This window comes from Rhinolophus hipposideros, assembly GCF_964194185.1.
Source record: "Rhinolophus hipposideros genome assembly, chromosome: 23".
NCBI classification, from domain to species: Eukaryota; Metazoa; Chordata; class Mammalia; order Chiroptera; family Rhinolophidae; genus Rhinolophus; species Rhinolophus hipposideros.
Window position 1 is genome coordinate 25,860,657 of NC_138069.1, and position 18,616 is coordinate 25,879,272.

The following is an 18,616-nucleotide window of genomic DNA, read 5'->3' on the forward strand; positions in this document are numbered from 1 at the left end:
TCACCACTACCCACGGCAGGGCATTCCACCTTTGGACCACTCTGCTGATTGGAAAGGTCTTCCTTTAGTTAAATCAAATTCACCTCCCACAGCTGCCTCACTTTGGTTCTAACCAGTGAGTGAGCCTAGCCAACCACTCACTCTGCGCTCCCAGGAAATAACTAACCACTCAGGAAAACGGCTCATCGGCCAAATATATAAGTGTCGGAAAAGCACCAGAGAAAGCCTACTATAGCAGAAAGCATAAACACGTGGAAGAGACGTTAGACTTTTGTCACGGCCCTACAAGTTAGTCAGGTTACAGATTCAGCAGGGGGGAGATTGCAGCAGCCCCTAAAACTCCACTTGTACACACATCAGAAAATGAGTGGAATTCCTGTGGGACATAGTGAGGCGCAGAAGCTGCAGCTTGGCTTCTGGAGTTCACACTCTCACCAGGAAGATAAGGAGGAACGGAAGCATTGGAGACACCTGAAGCCGGGTCCTTAGATGATGGGCGGCACAGTCTCCATGGGGGGGCTGCGGTTAGGACCGAAGGCCTGGGCTTCTCCTTGGAACTGTCCACTTCAGCCATTTGAAAAAGCCGCAAATTTCTCGGCCTCAGGCCCAGCTCAAACCTCCTCACGAAGACTTGAGCCGGCCCCACATTCTTGGAAAGGCTGTTAGCCCCAAAACACAGGAGTCTGGGACAGTCCCCCATTATGTGGGAAGAGCAAGGAAAAATATGAAAAAGAAAAAAACATCTCCTCTCACATGAGGAAAGCAGCAAGTCAGACAAGTGAAGGAGAACAGATGAAGGAAGGTAGGGGCAGGGCTCGTCACCATAACAACAAGCCCAAGAATTCTGAAAGATGGAATTTTTGTTTTTCCTTTCAACTGTCATTCTTCTCAGTACTGTCACTCTCCTCCCCCCGTCCTGGTGGAAGACAAGTTATGACTTTTTCACTCCCACCAACACGCTGCCTGGCTTTGGAGAATCCAGCTGCTATGGGATGGGAGAATGGGGTTCCCCAGAGGGGGGCTCAGAAGACTCAAATTCCATCTTTCTCCTTCACCTGGTTGTAGCTGGGCAGCTTGTAGCTTGCCCATGAAACACGAACAGAGCTGTTTGTACTGAAGACCGCGAGGAAGGCCGCCCTCGTCGGGACACTGTGGGCCAGATGAGGAATCAGAGCCCTGGTCCTTAAATAAAAGGGATCGTTGTCCCTTCCCTAGGATGTCCCATCGTGTTGCAGCAGAGTGAGTCAGTAAGGCCAACAGGACAGGCCGTCTTTGAAAGAACTCAGTTCGGTGCGACCAGAAAGCTAACGGCACACAGAGGGTAACCGTAAACACTTGCCCACGTGTAAACTGTGTGGGCTCAGAAGACACGAACACCAGCACTTCTTTCCACATCCTACCAGAGTGTGCCAGTGGAGACAGTTGTGCTACATCTAAGTTTGCTTTCTGATAAGGCCCAGGTGCCCCCTAGATTTCAGTCTTCCCTGACCCCTGCTCCTAAAGAATTGTGCTGACATAAAGAAGGACCAGTGACACTGGGCAGCCTACAAGAGGCAGCAGTCCCCATGTCATTCGGCTGCCCTCTTTGTTTGTACGGGATGTGTCCCCACATACACATACACTGCCATTTCCATGGGCCAGAGACCTTGGAAAGTGAGGGATGTTCTCCACCCCCAGACATAAGGGGTACTCAGCCATTGGACCTTCCTCCTCCTGCAGTTATATAGATATGTCCCCTATCCCCACTGTTAGATGCATGTCGAACCCTTCCTTCCCAGATATACTCGCAGTAGACTCTCCACCTTCTATGGTTAGGGAAACAGATGCCCTCGTAGGATTTTTTGAAGACAGTAATAAAAAAAGATGCCAATCCCTCCCTTATCCTTGAATTCAATCTACAACCAAGGTAAACTTGAAAAGACCATGAAAGAGGAAAGAGACAGAAACAGCCTTGGTGATGAAGGAGGGAAGGTGTACTTTAGCTACTTAAAGATGGGTCAGCTTGTGAGCAGGACTCGTTCCTTTCCTCCCAACCTCTTTCCTTCCCTCAGGCCTGCTCCCCATCCACTGTCTGATAATGCATTCACTGCCTCCCGACCACACCCCTAGCCCTCTCTATTCAGAAAAGTGGTACAGGAATCTCTACTGACACTAATTCCTCCAAGGGCTCTAAATTACTCTACAGAAGCAGAATTACAGCCCACCTCCTCAACAAACAGGGAGACATTTTGAGTGTTCTAAAAAAATCATGCCAAGTGGGAACTTCCTTGTTCAACCAACTCTTGAACAAACCACCAAACTCATTTTTGCCCATTTCCCTTATCAGGCCATTATACCAGAGCAGAAGAAATTCTACTCCTTTGAATAATCATTTCCACTGCTTCCAAAGCCAGAATATGCCTTGCCAAATATAAGCCATCATCAAGGGCCATCTGCTTTAGCAATACAGGAAGCCACCAAAGGGGTGTGCTTAGATAATCCTACAGCTCTGCTGGACCAGGCTGCTTCTGGGAAGGGAAGGCAGGCTGCTGTTTGCCGGCTGCAGGCCCAAGCTGAGCCCCGTGGAATCCTGTACAATGCACCAAGTAGAACTAGGGCAGAGGTTCCTGACTTGCTCATCAACAGACCCCTCTCCATACACCCAGATTCTAATAGGCAGAGGTCAAAGGAGTCCCTAAAGCAAGACAGTTCACCCTTCGCTTGCTTATATCCCCACCTGACAAAGAATACGTGGAGTGATATAAAAGCTATATCCTTTCCAGTGCTACCAACCAACCAACCATGGCATGTGCCCATGCCAGCTGAGGCAGGCATTTCATTTTAACTCAATGAGAAACTTGTTCTATCTGAGCAAACAATAGAACAAAGGTGGAAGAACCACCCTGACCTCTGGGGATGAGTATTCTTTCAGGATTTCAAGATGTCGAGAATTTCACTGAGCAGTGTCTCCCTCTCCCTGAGCCATTACCTCCCACCATGACCACCAGTTTTATTTAGTTGTTCTCACCACTTGGGAAGATGTCGTTCCTCAGACCCGATTTTTGAACCCAATTGGAAGTGACATAACTCAGGGATGGTCTCACCAGACTGAAGGCCTTTCGCAGACTCCAAAGAGCGAACTCTGTCCATCTGCTGTTGGACATGAGCACTTTCCCCCAGATCCTGAGGAATTAAGCACCCTGCTCCAGGACCCTCTTCATCCAAAACCAGCGCAAGACCTTTTACCGCAGGAAGCAGAGATTTCTAAATTCAGCCACCTGAGCATGCCTACAGTGTTTTTAGCAAGCTCCTCCAACAGAAAAATGACACCAATTAAGCATAATTATTAGGATTTAATAGATCCATTTTTCTATCTCAGTACTTTTTTACTACTCCAAGTTCCCCCAGTTTTTTTCCTCTAAACTAGGACTCAGAGCAGTAAGTTAAAAGAATATGTTGGTAGGTCTTTATTATACATAAAATAACTGTCTTATTAAATGGAAATCAAATGCACATCTAGGTGAAAGCTCATCTTAAATACCAACTCTCTGAAAAACACTTAGAGACATAAACAAGAAGCAAGGCAAATGTGTTGCTCAGCAACAGAGGGGATGGAGGGCAGGAACTGAGCTGAAAAGGAAGAGACAGAGTTTTCTGAAAGAGTAGGGTAAGCTCAAGGATACAGATCTTGGTAGAAGCTGCCCTGAATTTCTTGTGGCATTTCCTGCCCCAGAACAGGCATTAGGGAGGTGGGGTGGGGGGTGCGGAATATAAACATAAATTAAAAATAATCAGGGATACTTGGAAAACTGTTATACACACACACACACACACACACACACCACTTCTTTTATGGGGAATGTTTAATATTCTGTCAGTGAATCAAAAGCCTTTCCAACTATTCTGAATGCTAAAGAGGGTGACGGGGTTGAGTGCATGTGTGTAGAAATGCTGTGACTTAGATGGGCTCTAGCCTCTTGGCTCACTTTCCTCTTTTCCCCTCCCCCCCTGCCCTCCTCCTCTTCCCAGGACAAGACAAGTGCCCTGAGCCTCAGCAATGTGGCAGGCGTGTTCTACATCCTGATCGGAGGACTTGGACTAGCCATGCTGGTTGCCTTAATCGAGTTCTGCTACAAATCCCGTAGCGAGTCCAAGCGGATGAAGGTGGCATCGTCTTCCCAGGCCTTTTTCCTAACCTGTTCTGTGATCCAGCTGGGTTTCCTGGGAGTCCCTCAACTAGACAGGGTGGGAGTAACAGGCTGTTGAGATCAGCCCAAGACAGGGGGTATAAAGCTATTATAAGGAAGGTGACAAGGGAAGAGGCATCTCTGAGGAAGGAAGGAAGGTGGGAAGGAAGATAGTAAACATAAGGCCCAAGAAAACAACTATATCCACCAAAGATGAGTGGTGAGACTGAAAATTAGGAGTTGAAGTGGACAGTGAATGTAGCATGAGGCAAGAGGTAGCTTGTTGCTGAGGTTGCATTAACAGAAGTGTATCTCCCAATATATGGGGTGAGAGTGTCTACCCTCGGCAAAATGGATGATCTAGTCACGGTTGGTGAATTAGGTCTTTTCTTAACCGCCATATTGCGAGACAGACTTTGGCAGAGAGAATCATGTACAGAGAAGGGTAAGCAGATTAATTAGATGACCGCCAACCACATCAAATATAGCTGCAGACAAGTAACTGGAGAAGAGAAGACTTATGAAGGACAAGAGCTATCTGTAAACATATGAAGACTTTTCAGGTGGGAAAGAAGACTAGTTCTGTGGGGTCCCAAAGTGTACAACAAGAACTAATGACTGAAAGCCATGGAGAACAGTTGTTAACACTGTAAGGGAGATTCACTTTTCTTTCTGAGCTACCTAAAAATAGGACAGACTGTCCCAATAAGTAGCAAGTGACCCATCACTGGAGGTTAACAAGTAGAGGCTGAATCACTCTTGACAAGGGTGTAGATTCAAGTATCCATAGGGAGTGGGGTTAAATGACCTTCGAGGCCCCTCACATTTCATCCTTTAACTTCAATAAGAAAATATGTACAGAAGAGTTAACCATGTGAGCAGCACCATGAACTAGACATTGTGAGGAAGGAGAGAGGATTGAGATGCACACTGTGACCTTCAGACTCTTCTACAAAGAACGACACAGAACCATTATTCAGTGAAGCAACATATGGTATCGATAAGAAGGCCTGTAGCAATGTAGGGGACAAAGAAATTAGAGAAGGCTTCTGAGAAGAGGCAGAAATAAGAGGAAGGACAAGTGGGGTTCAGACCATCAGAAATGGAGAGAAGCACAGGCACTCGGAGCTGTGTATCCTAAGCAATGACCTTGACTTGACTGCACTAAGACAATTCATTGGTAGGATTTGGTCTCCTCGAGCGCACCCTGAGATGACCGTTTTACAAAGTTCAGTTGCTCCCGAGCTCAGCACACCCACTGTCGGGTCACAACCCTAGCCCCCTGCCTGACCCCTCCGCACCTGGGGCATCGGCCCTACACACACCTCCAGGGTCACTCTTGGAGATGACAGGGCTGGACATTTCCTTCCCGGTTTGCAAACTCTGTATTCAGTTCTGGACACAAGGACTGGGAGTCGGGGGAGGAGGGCCTTCTGTCTTGGATTCGGATCTCCTGTCTCAGCATTCAGCATTTCCAAGGTCTTCTTTCCCCTCCCAGACAATCAGCTCTCCTTACATCCTCCATCCTCCAGCCACCTACCCCGTACTTTCCACCCATGTGCCTTTATGCAGGCTGATGCGTCTCCCTGTCTTCTGTGCCATAGGACCCACTTACAACGCAACTTCCCTAACATATAATGACAGGAATAGCCATGCCTCGCCACGCCTCCATCCTACCCTTGACCAGCTCACCCAATACCAGGTCCGAGGACAAAGCACAGCGAAAGCACGAGCCTCAGACCTTAAACCCAGTGTAGACTCCTAAGGACCTTGGCTGGACACAATGAGGTCTCCTAGAACCTACATGAAGCTTTCTTTGCCTATTCTATCCAAAACGTCAGCCTAAAGACTCTCCTACCTTACCCTCCAAGGAGAGGAAAGGCCACTCCAGAGACAAAGAGGGGACAAGAGGAGAGCTAGATGAGTTGCAAACTTAACAACCCCTAAAACCTTCCCCCTGGCTCATTCCCCACTGGCCCAAGCCAGTGGCCCAGGAATGCCCAGAACCCTTCACAGGAGCACCTTCTCACTACCCCCCCACCCCCAGGACACCGTGTAGTGTGTGGTCTATAGCACACGCTCTGGAGTCTGCAAGTCTGAGCATAAATCCGGCCTGCTCCATTTGTTAACTGTGTCATCGTGGACAAGTTTCAATAGCTCTCTGATCCTCATTTTCTGTAAAACGGGACTAGTGGTGGTACCTACCTCAGAAAATCATTGTGAAGATTATATGAAAAATTGGATATAAAGGGCTTGGCAAAATGTCTGGTCCATAGGAAGCCCTGCATACATAATGACAATGATAACTAGAATTTATAATATTTCTTATTAGTAGTGGCCAGCTACACGCTCCTTAAGACTTTCCTTGTATGGCCCCTACTTACACGCCCTAGGCTTTTTGAGCTATATAGACTCTGAGTTCCTCAAGGTAGGATTTCTCTTTGGACATTCCATGCACGTAGGGTATTAGTAAAATTAACGTAGAATTGTATCTGGAAGGAAAAACCTCTTGGAGGATAAGGGGAAGCATGGGAGGAAGCTGTTAGGTTAGGCAAATACAACCATAAAACCACCCAGCCTGGGGCAGCCGCTTAGCTCAGTTTCTTAGAACGCGGTGCTCTTAACTACAAGGTTGCCGGTTCGATCCCCACATGGGCCACTGTGAGCTGCGCCCTCTACAACTAGATTGAAACAACTATTGACTTGGAGCTGATGGGTCCTGGAAACCCCACTTAAATAAATAAATATTTAAAAAACCAAACACCCAGCTTGGAAAAACAAGCATCATCCAACGTGGTTTTGGCCCCATCTGTTTATGCTCATAAAATCTAATGAAACCAGGCATCCACCAAGCAGGTGATCTCTTGGATGTGCAGCGCTTCCTCTGGAATTACTAGGTCCTGCTAATCATGGTTAGTGCCAGGTAGTGGCACGAGGGTGACCAAAGATAGCGACCCTCTTAACACTGGATGGTGCTGATCTTCACCACTGAAGCCACAACCTTCAGGTTAAGATACTATCCTTAGAAGTGGCCACTGACGCATGTACGCCATAACTTCTCAAAGACATTCTCACCCTTCCCTTTACAAAGATGCTGAACATCTCAGAAGCCAACACCAGGGTCTCTTGAAATCATTACTCCAACATCTTTCACCACAATCTTCTATGATTAATTCCATTGGTTGCCATGACTTCTACACAACTCACTGAGGCTCTGAATAGAATTTTTAAACTTCCAAATGCAGAAAAGTGACTTCTGCTGTCTTTATGAGTAAACCCAGCCCTCACTGTTTGAACCTCTATCAACTCTTCTCTCATCCAAAAGAGATAAGTGGAACACATGCCACTTGCCTCTCAGACTTCCCAGCTTTGCAGTTCTCTTTGCTAGTCTGTACTTTGCCTTCTCCAAAGTCAGTTGGCTCTTTTCAGAAGAGCAGCCTCCAATGTCCCCCAGAGGCCAACACTGACGGGCCTTTGCAAGAACCTTCCTTCTTCTTTCTTTCCTTGATCTGGCTAACTCTTAGAGCCTTGAACCTAACCCTAGTTCAGAGCCGGCCTTCTACTTCTCAACCGTGTTCAGTAGGCCTTTCTCCATTCTGCATGGAAAATGGAGGAGAAAAAGAGGGACAGAAATGAAAAAGAAGGGAAGGAGACGGAAGGAAAGGAAGACAACATCTTTTTAGTAACTTCCATGTTCAAAGTGCTACATATATTTCCATTAACCCTGTAATATGTTGTGTTTGCAATTCAACAGATGAAGAAATAGGGGTTCAGAGAAGCTAAGTAGATTATCCTAACAAGTCCACAAAAGCTAGGAGCTGAAGGAACAGGAATTAGATTTCCAACATGGCTTTTGCAAAGTCTGGCTTCTTGGGACCAACCAAGCCACCTCTAAATTTCTCTCTCCTTCCCAACCACATGGCAACAGATACTTCTGAGCCCCAGCCCCAATGCCCAGATAAATAACATGCAGCCCTTATCCTTAGGTTGACCTGTCCCTGTTACTGAGGCCAGCTGTGGTATGTTATCATTTGCTTGTGCATTGTTGCATTCCTTTCCCCTTTGATGTCACATGGGCAGAACACAAAGCAAGTGTCACAGGGAAAATGAGCAGGGCCTCCTGCCAATATTCCTTCCGCAAAGCCATCCCGAGCACCACTGTACGGTAGGCACTGCTCAGCACTGGGGATACAGTCAGGAACAAAACAGACACGGCTTCTGCTCTCAGGACACTGCGAGTTTGATGGAGAAGACAGAAAATAAGCAAACGCACACGTTCAGTGAGTGTTCTGAAGAACAATGCCCAGTGCTGTCAAGTTCTGATCAGGGAATGGGGACTGGGGAAGGTCCGAGAGGCTGCCCTGCAAAAGCGATGTTTAACAGGCTTGAGGTGTACAAGGAATTCCCCAGGGGAAGGCAGCTGCCAGCAAAGGAAGAACAAGTGTCGGGGACCCGAAGACCAGGACTCTTCCCGGAAATCAGCAGGAGGCCCGGGAGACTGAGAGAAGAGGAAAACTTGTGAGGAATGGGGACTCAGAGAGGGACTCAGGCAAACGGAACATTTGAGTATAATTTACATTGTCACAGTAGCAAAAATCCATCAGCTAAGACAAACTCCAAAATGAATAGTCTCAGATCCTCCGTTCCTTTATTTCACCTGGGAAAACCGACCAGAACCTGAGTTCTTAGCTGATATGAAGGACAACCAAGGTCTTTATTATTTACCACCTTGCTCCCCAAGGAAACTAATTCCCAGCCTCTCCCACCCCCGGGAGAGCCGCTGACCTTCCGTAATTGTGTGTAGCGGTGCTAAGAGCCCTGTTTAATGCACAGCAATGGAGGCTTTGCACATTGCCGTGGGATTAGTGAGCAGCTGAGAGACTTGGTAATGCAGGGGGTGTATGTACCATAGCAGGCAGTCATCTGGCTCTTAGCACAAGTCCTAGGATGAGGTCATTCCGGAGCTTTGTGCTTTTGTTGGGGTGCTCTATGATGTGCAGAGACTCAGGAGACTTTTTTTAGAAAGGCAAGTGGCTGAGAAGTTATGATGTAATCACTGTTAGAGAAACGAGTCTCTGAAGAGCCAGCTTGAGGGACTTTGAGATAAAACATTTTACTCCCTGAGTATCAGTTTCAAAAAACAGCAACAACAAAAGCAGCTCTAAGAATCAGCTTTAAGAATGGTTGGTACGGCAAGGATGGAGCAGGGAGAACCACGTTTCCTAGAGGCAAGAGAAGGAATGACATTAACTTATGACAGTTTCAGCTACAGGGGGTACGAAGAACCACAGTATAAAGGTCATCCACGTTGGCACTAGACCACACAATTAACCTTAAGCCAGTCATTCCTAAGTCCTCAGTTGCTCTGTAAAGTGAATGAAATAAACTAGGTCAGTGGATTTCAATCTTGTTTGCATAGTGGAATCACCTGGGGAGTTTTCAAAACTTCAAGCATCCAGGCCACACATCGCAGCTATTAAGTCAATATCTCTGGGATTAGGTCTCAGGCGTCAGTATTGTTTTTCCCCCAAAACTAAAACTCCTCAAGTGATCGCAGTGTGCAGCCAAGTTTGAGAATTGGTGATCTAGTCATTTTTCGTATTGCTTTCTACTCCAAAGTTTTGACTGTTCATTTTTTCTCCTGAGATCCCATAAACGTATTAGAAAGGAAGCCAGCAAGCAGGCTGTAACCACTATCAGTGGTGTATGGAATCACTGAGAAGCCCTCAGCTTCCTCGGAAACAAATTCTCAGGGACATGACTTGGAGGGTTTTAGTTATATGCTCAGCTAACTTCTCTCCCACTTTGATAGGCAGCCATGTTAACTATGCTGCCCATCTTCTCCTTTAAGACAAAGGCAACAAGTACTTCAGTGGAATATTATGGGAATGTGTGAGACTTTGTGAGAAGCAAAGCACAAGGTGAGCAGTGTGAACTTGAAGCTTTTGTTTTAAAGTAAAGGGATATGGCAGAGGAAAACCATAGAAGATAGAGATTTCAAGCTATCCAGTAGAGGGTTCCATATTTTACACACACATACAAAGTTATTTTCAACATTTTTTAGGGGAAAGTAAGTAACCATTAATTCCTCGTGTTTTCGTTTCACATTTCCCCCATAGAGCATCGCAGTGATATTTATTTGGCCTTGACTTAGAAGAATGCAATCCAGGTGACACTTCCTCTTTAATGGAGGACAACAAAGGTAGAATGTAAATAAATCAACTCGAGAAGTTTGAGGAAGAGACAGAACCAGGGTAGGCGGTGCATCATATGGGGGAAAAATATCTGAATCATGGATTTTAGAAAGAAAAGACATTTAAAAAGTTGTTAGAATTGCCAGTAATAAGAGGATACTCCCATCGAAGTATAGCAGAAAGAACAAAAAATTGATCAAAACTGCCCTGTTTATCCCTGTCTGGCCAGAGTAGTTTGACTGGCTTCTCTGATCACTAGAATCATCATAATATGCAAAGGAGAAAGCGTTGGACTTGTTGAGAAGCATCCTAGGTGTTTGGTTTTTCTTTGACAAACTCAGGAATATTGATTAAGCAGCTACCTGTATGCTGAGCACTCTGGGAGGTAGCTAAGGATTAAGAAGACATGGTCCTTGCCCATTCCAGATAACTAGCACCTTTAGAGAGGACAAAACTTACAGACCTGACGCAGAACGATTACAAGAGAATGTATAATGCAGGAGTACTAAGGTGAGAGGTAGCCAGCACTGGCTGGTGCAGTCTAAGACGGCTTCAAGAAGGAGGTGAGAACACAATGCCCCTTTGAAGCATGGGTAGGGTTGGTCTTAGAGACCAACTCATAGAACATTCTTTCCCTTTATGTTGATTCCGGAACACCAAGAAACTAAGCCCCACCTAAAAAAGAACGTCTATGAGTATCTCTTAATGTGAAGTTAGAAGTGACAGGAAGAGATAAGGGTTTGGGGTTCATCTCACGAAGCGTTTTCCTGCAAAGGAACTCAGAACAGAATCCTTCGTCTTGTCTAATAAGATGTGGTTCTAATCCCAGAACTCCACCTAATTCATCTGGTCCTGGGGTGAGTGCTGGAGTCCATTTCATATACAGAATTCCAACATTCTAGAAATCACAAGTTTATCAGCATTGATCTAAAGTGTCAATTTAGAAATGCAGGTTTCAAAAAAAGAGGTGCAGGTTTTACAGGCTGCTGGGAAGGGGCTGACAAGGAGAACAATCTTTGTCATGCATTCTCGTTTGCTTTATCACATGCCTCTTTCCAATTACATTCTGCCTATTGTATTATTCAAATGAGTTCTACATTCCCTTCACACATGCTGCTAGAGGTAGGACAGCATTTTCCCTGAAGCAAATCGGAGGCAGTTTTTTCATTTTTAACCCAACAATAGCACACCCTTAATTCTTTTTAACATTTTCAATAGTTTTTCATGTAGTGACATCTCTCTTGCTAATAACAGTCTGTAGGTACATAGATAAATACATTTTATAAACATGGAGATTTAAAAGGTCTACAGAGGTAAGGAGATACATACAGGGTCACACAACTAGTTAATATCAGAACCGGAACTAAAATCCAAGTTTCCTAAACCCCATTTCCAGAGCTTTTCCACTTGTTTCATGTTGCTGCATTGATTGCCATCAATACTACTATGGAACTATTCCACCTTTAGAAATCACAGAATAAAAGAACCAGAAAGGATCTTAGAGATTTTTTAGTCCAGCACACCCCTTGTTAAAGAGAGAGACCATGAGGTCCAGGGAGGGAATCAGACTTGTCCAGAGCCACGCAGCAGTTTTGTGAGTTCATGAGAAGTCAAGACCAGCATTACAGATTAGGGACGGAGTGGGACGGGAAGAGGGTAGCAGTAGCATTGTAAGTCCAATGTTGACTCATTCTTTTTGCCAATCATTGCCAAGGACCTGGGGAAGAACCCCTGGTCCTCCTGAAAAGGGTTTCTGTTTGATCCCACAGCAATCCATCAACGAAGCCATACGGACATCGACACTCCCCCGAAACAGCGGGGCAGGAGCCAGCGGTGGTGGGAGTGGAGAGAATGGCCGAGTGGTCAGCCACGACTTCCCCAAGTCCATGCAATCAATTCCCTGCATGAGCCACAGTTCAGGGATGCCTTTGGGAGCCACAGGATTATAACTGGAGCAGATGGAGACCCCTTGGGGAGCAGGCTCGAGCTCCTCTAGCCCCATCCCAAACCCTTCAGTGCCAAAAACAACAACAAAGTGAAACACAACCGCCACCAACCACAATGACCACCAAAAGGATGATTCAACTGATTTTCCCGAAGAATTGAAAACCATTCTGCTGTCCTCTTTCCTTTTTTGATGTTCTTTCACCCTTTTCAGTTTGCTACGTAAGGACGATAAATAACACTGTACTGCAATAAGGGGAGAATAACCCTGTCTCATAGAGCTTGTGTCTCTGAAAACGGAGTCACTGGGACACTAATGAGGAAACGGTACTGTTCTCTTTTAATTCAGTTGTTAATGTGTGCAATTTGTTTTCTTACTAATATTCACGATTTGCAGGTTCTGTTAGGCCACTTCCTTCTCCTCACTTATTCCCAACTCCCTCCCCATCCCTCTTCAGTTTTCAGATTGCAGAGTCAAGATTTGTTCCACCTTGAAAGCAAGCAAAAGTCAAAACGCAACCTTCAAATTAATTCGCCCTGGGAGCTCTCCCAGGTACCCTGCACTCCTCAGCCCCAAACCCTGGATGCAGACGGAGGTTGTTGAAGAATGGGCTACCTTCCTGAGACAGGGCCCAGCCTGAGCATTCATTTAGTTGAGAATGCGTGTGAAAAGCAACTCCGACCAAGGGTGGCGGAGAGGGCAAAGGCCGGCGTGCACTCGGAGGAGGGCTCACGAATTTATTGCTGGAGGTTCAGATAAAGCTTCCTTAAGGTGTAAGAGCCATCTCACAGAACTTAGCTGGAAGGTTATATTTCTTCACAGAGTCAACCTCAGCTCTGAAAAGTATGTCCTTCTGACTGTGCTCAAGCCCAAAGGCACGCTGGTAGCTGAAGGGCAATTGGCCTCCTGAACAAAGTAGAGACTTGGGAACAGCTTACAGCCAGGGAGCTATCGCCCATGATTCTTGCTTTTCATTTGCTTAACATCTGAGCAGGAGCCCCATTATGGAGTAGACTCTTTCTTTCTGGAGCCTCTGATGTGGGGGGAAATGCTACGCAAGCTAAGTGTTGAAAGAAAGGTGATGGAAGAATTTGGAAGAAGAAGCCTCATCAAAGCCCCCCAAGCAATAGAACCTTCCATGATGTGCTGTCTCCTAGGTGTAAAAGACCGAATATGAAGCTTAGGGTTTTGCTGACTTAGACAAATTGGGTTTTTATGTCCTTATAAAAATGTTATCTTAGCATATGGCCAGATAACATTCTTTCGTCTTTAGAAAGTAAAATGCCCAAGGTTAACTATTTGAAGGTGGAAAGGGATATGGATTAAGTTGATAATGACATTGGGGTCCTTAAGATCCCTGGCTTCAACTTCTAACCCAAGGAGGCAGATTTTTTTCCCTGGTTAAGACAGAAGGAGATACTATATTTCAATGATCAGAATCAATACACCAAGGATTGTGACTACAAAGCTGAACTAAAGCAAGATTGGAGAGGGGACAAGGCTCATGGAGAGAAGCCCAGGCTGACCGAAACTTTGGGTGGGAGGGGACGGTTCCTGGCACATGGCTTTTTCAGAGATCCCAACTCTCATTCTTGGTGTGATTGGGTTCCGGCTCTCCAGCAGCCACTCACCTAGATGCATGATTCAGTGTGTGCCATGTGTCATTAGCTTTTATTGATAACCATATTCTGGCTTGTTCCCTTACCTCCTACTTCTCTCCAGTCTCCTCTGCTAGGGGTTATCATTAGCGATTGACAAACTAAAGGTTTTGGAGCCTGCCTACGAGTAGGCAGAGCATGATTGGCTTCCTCTGTGGATTCTCTCAGTGGACACCCACCATCTCTCTGTCCCTCCCATTCTCCTACATCAGCCATAGCAAAGAACCACCCCAAAATCAAACTCTTTGCCCTTTTAACTCAAGTGTTGTTCAGTCTCTCACGGGTCGATGTGGGCATGGTACGTGAAGCAGGACCCTCAAGATGGAGTATCACTCTTCACTACTGCCAGCTGATGTCCTCCCCAATCCCTGCCCTCTCATCAGATTTTACTCAGCCCTTAGCCTACCACTGCAGAATCTGGTATGACCCGCCATTGGGAATCTGCATTTCAGAGGAGTTGGAAATAACCCTCTACCATCAACATGCTTCAAAGACCTTTTGCCTTTGGCCTGGTAAGATGCCTCTCCAGCTACTGAGCTCACCAGTAACCTGATCTGATAGGGAGAGGCCATCCATGCTAGAAATGAGGGTCTATGCTTTGTGGGGGTCCAAGACTCCAGTGGAAAATTCTTTTCATCAATGGAGGAGTGACGGGGAAAACAAAAGCAAGAAGAAGAGTTAACTTGTATTATGTATTTTTACTACACTTTTCTTAAAAATAGAGCAATGGGAACACTCTGAAAGAGATTGACATTTTTCTCAACAGGAATCCATACTTAACAGTTCTAGATTTCATTAAATTTTGCTCTTTGGTACCCGGGCCTTTTATTTAACATCTATATTTGTTTTAACTCTCTTGGCAGATGTTTGAAAGGATTTTTGCTTGATCAAACACTAAATAATTTTTTTGGTTCCTGTTTTTTTTCCCCCCCAAGCAGCCAGTGTTTTTTTTTTTCTTTTAGTATTTGCATAAAATGAAAATATCACCGAGAATTAAATCACTGTGGATCCATTATCTACTTTTTATATTTGTCCATTCCATTTCTGTGCCATTTCTGAACCAGAGCTCTAGAAGTTATGTTATTTCCTTATTGCTGAGTCAAGTCCAGTACATTTTTTAATGGTGGCCACTATATGTGACTCACAAACAGCTCTCAAGTCATTTCAGCTGAAATAGATCACTGTGAGTCATTCATCCAAATAGGATTAAAAAAAAAAGAAAAGAAAAGAAAGACAAAGAATGGGATTTGGTTTTCAAGAGCCAGTTTCAATTGCGTAAGGAGCAGGGTTTGATGTTCAGTGGTCATAGTATCTCTAGGGAGCTGGCTGGCTCCCAGGGATTGTCTCCCAGACATCCCCAAACAAGTCCAGGTGTATCTGTGATGTGCACGGAGTCACAACCAAAATGGAAATCGAGACTGGGCTTATAAGTACATAACTTTGGTCCTCAAACCACATGACCCTCACTCTTGGCTGAAAGCTTTTCTTTCACTCAAGAAAAATGGGCTTTCTATAAAGGACCTGACATTTGTCGACACTTAGATACTGATGTTTAAAAGCAGCTTGAAGTGTTTTCTTCCCCCAAGGAATTTTGCATAAACAACAGGAGTGAGAAGCCTAAAATAAATTAAGAAAGCTCTAGCAGTGGTATTTCAGGCAATAACTACCGTGGTAGAAAAGGGTTGGGGGAAAGGAAAGATACTAGAAGATTGGGGTAAAGCCTCATCATTATCTGCACCCACCTGCGGTCACCTCCAGTGTCTAGGGTGCCACTGAATGAAGAAGTGCTTAACACCAGCTGAAACATGGAGAAGACTGATCTGACCATCCAATATTTGGGACAATGATCATAAAGACCATAAAAGCACACGTTTCCATGTACTGAACACTTACTTGTTAAGCACACTTCACATCTTCTATATCATGACCTTGGCCCTCTAAGGTAGGACCTTATAGATGAGGAACTCAGACCTAAAGAGATAACATAACTTACTCAAAGTCCTATATGTGACAGAGCCAGGATTTGCACCGGATCGGCTTGAATCCAAAGCCTTTATATTACCCATCTCTCTGTTAACCAGGCCATGATGCATAACGGCCAGGGGGGGAAAAACAGGCAAACAGTTCTATCTTCCTGTTATGCCAAAGTAACTAAAAATGGAATGGTTAAAGCTATACTTGTCACACCTTTGAGAAAGCCAGCCTATCCTCTTGGGGCGTGAGAGATCGATAATCTAGACAGGACTGCAAAAAAAGGGGGGGGAGGGGTGGAGAGAGGAGAAAGAGTTCTTTTTAGCCCCTTTAAAATAGATCCAGGCAAGGAGGCAGCACACAGGACGGAGAGGGGACAGAAAAGCAGGTCCCCTGCACAATAATTGATTCGACCTGGGAAAGGATCCTTGGCGCTCTCCTGGGAGCTATCTTTCTGTGTGAACAACAGTAGGATCAGTTCTGGGGGTTACAGGACAATGGATGTAGTCTCAGCTAAAGAAAGGAATCCCTAAAGGTCAATGTTTCCTCATAATAATATTAGATTGCCCCTGGGGTCTAATACTGCCCCCATCAAGAAAACGCCACAGGTATGAAAGTTGAAATGTATATGCGGTAATTTTCCTTTTCTTGCATCTTTTATAGCCCTATTCAGGTTATTTGATCAGTAACACTCTGTTATGTACTAAAGGGGGGTCAACAAGGTCCTACAGAATTGGGTATGAATACCTTTCACTGAAATAATGTCACACATCAACTGAGAGACAAAGTGGCAAGTTCCTTGCTTACCAAAGGCCAATGTTCTCTCTAGGAAAGAATGTCTCTGGAGGTCCACTACTATCCCGCTTTACAGATAAGAAAACTGAGGTCCTTGAATAAGAAGCTACTTTCCCATGATTACAACATGGGGAGAGGAGCAATGTGCTGTGGTGGAAAAGCCAGTAGATTAGGGATTCTCCTTCGTTACAACCTTGGGCAAAAAAATTAAATACCCTGATCCTCATTTTACTCACCAAAGAAATAGGACACCTGATGTCAAAACAGGCAATGATTCTCGACCCTAACTGCACAATGGAATCACCTAGGGAACTTGAAACAATCGCCAGCGCCCAAGGTGCATCTCCACATGCAGTTCGTCTGAGTGTAGGCATAGTCGCTGTTGTTTTATTGTTGCTGTTTTGTTTTGAACTCTCATGTGACTATAATGTGCAGCCAGGATTGAGAACCACTCCAACTGGGCCATGCAGGGTATCAAAGAAAATGTTCATGAAAACATCTTGGAAAATGACAAAGCACTATATTAGGGGTATTTAATCAACACCAAAACCAGGTCACCTAATGGCAGTCAAATCTCCATAGTCCTAAGGGGAAAAACGCCAGCATATTCATCTGATAAAAGAGAAGGAAAAGACACAGCCCCCAACTTGGGCTCTTGTGCTCCTTTACCATTTAGGCATGTTTGTCATAACATTTTGCTGGGGGAAGGTAGAGACAGAGGACATTCGAGATAAGACATAATCATCAGAGATACCTCCTAAGAAAGGCAGTGGGGAGAACAATTTTGTCAAATGAGTCAGCCTTCGACACAACCAGTTATTTTCCAAACTGGAAAACTAGTTGGCTGTTTCCAATCCTACCACCTGTATTTTTAACGTAGTCTACCAGAAAGCACAGTTTATCAGCCTCATTTTCCACTGGGCACTCTGAGTCCCACTGGTGACAACTCTAACTTTCCTTCAACATGATGCTATGGTTTCACATACCTTTCATTTAGTTCTCAAAACAGTCCTTCGAGGTGGGATTTATCACCCTCATTTTACATAAGAGGAAATGGGAGCGCAGAGAGGTTCAGGACCAAAGGTCATTCAGCCAGCCAATGACTTGGCCTAGATATTAATCCAAGTCTGTCTTCTCCAAAGTCACTACGTTTCCACTTTACCTGACCACCTCCTAAGGAGATTGCACCATGTTAAGGAAAAGCACTGGACTGAGATTTAAAAGGCACAAGGTCTATGCTTCTATCACTGCCAATTTTCAGTGTGGTCTTGGGCAACTCATTTCCTACTCTGGGCCTCAGTGACCTAATTGATAAAATGAGAGAAGGGAGATTAATCTAATTGATCACTAAGTTTTTGCCTCACTGTAACTATGTTAATGGTTCCCAGCCAGAGGTAATTTTGTGCCCCCCTCCAGGACATTTAGCAATGTCTGGAGATATTCTGTTGTTGTTGCCATAACTGGGGATAGAGAATGCCACTGGCGTTTAGTGGGTACAGATCTAGGGATGCGGCTAAACATCTTACAACACAGGGCAGCCTCCCACAATAAAGAATTATTCAGCCTAAAATGTCAACAGAGCTGAGGTTGAGAAACCCTGTCTTATCTCATGACAGCATCCCAACAGCATGTTGGGACGTAGGAGATAGCAGGACATGTCTGAATAGGAACAGGCAGAGGTGCCCAAATCAGGTGAACCATCAGAGAATAGGAATTTAGGCAAGGAAGAAGCTGAGTTTAAGGAAAAAGCTCTGTTTAGCAAAGTCAACTCTTCCTGAGGTGAGAAGAGTTTGGCCCACAGCATAAATCTACACAGGCTAGAGAAGCCAAGGCTGGGCATGCAATCAAGCAGCCAGGCAGAGCCAACAGCTGTGGCCTAGGAGACAG

The 18,616-nt window shown here is 45.2% G+C and overlaps 1 protein-coding gene across 2 annotated transcripts in view; it reads left to right on the forward strand.

The window, feature by feature from the left end:
* Positions 1 to 14,987, forward strand: part of GRIA1 (glutamate ionotropic receptor AMPA type subunit 1) — a 283,850-nt gene extending 268,863 nt beyond the window's left edge. For both annotated transcript variants that reach the window (XM_081034833.1, XM_081034834.1), the window contains exons 15-16: positions 4,009 to 4,143; positions 12,109 to 14,987. In XM_081034833.1, coding sequence (XP_080890959.1) covers positions 4,009 to 4,143; positions 12,109 to 12,309 — 336 coding nt within the window. In that variant the 3' untranslated portion in view covers positions 12,310 to 14,987. The remainder of the gene's footprint in view (positions 1 to 4,008; positions 4,144 to 12,108) is intronic.
* The last annotated feature ends 3,629 nt before the right edge of the window (positions 14,988 to 18,616 follow it).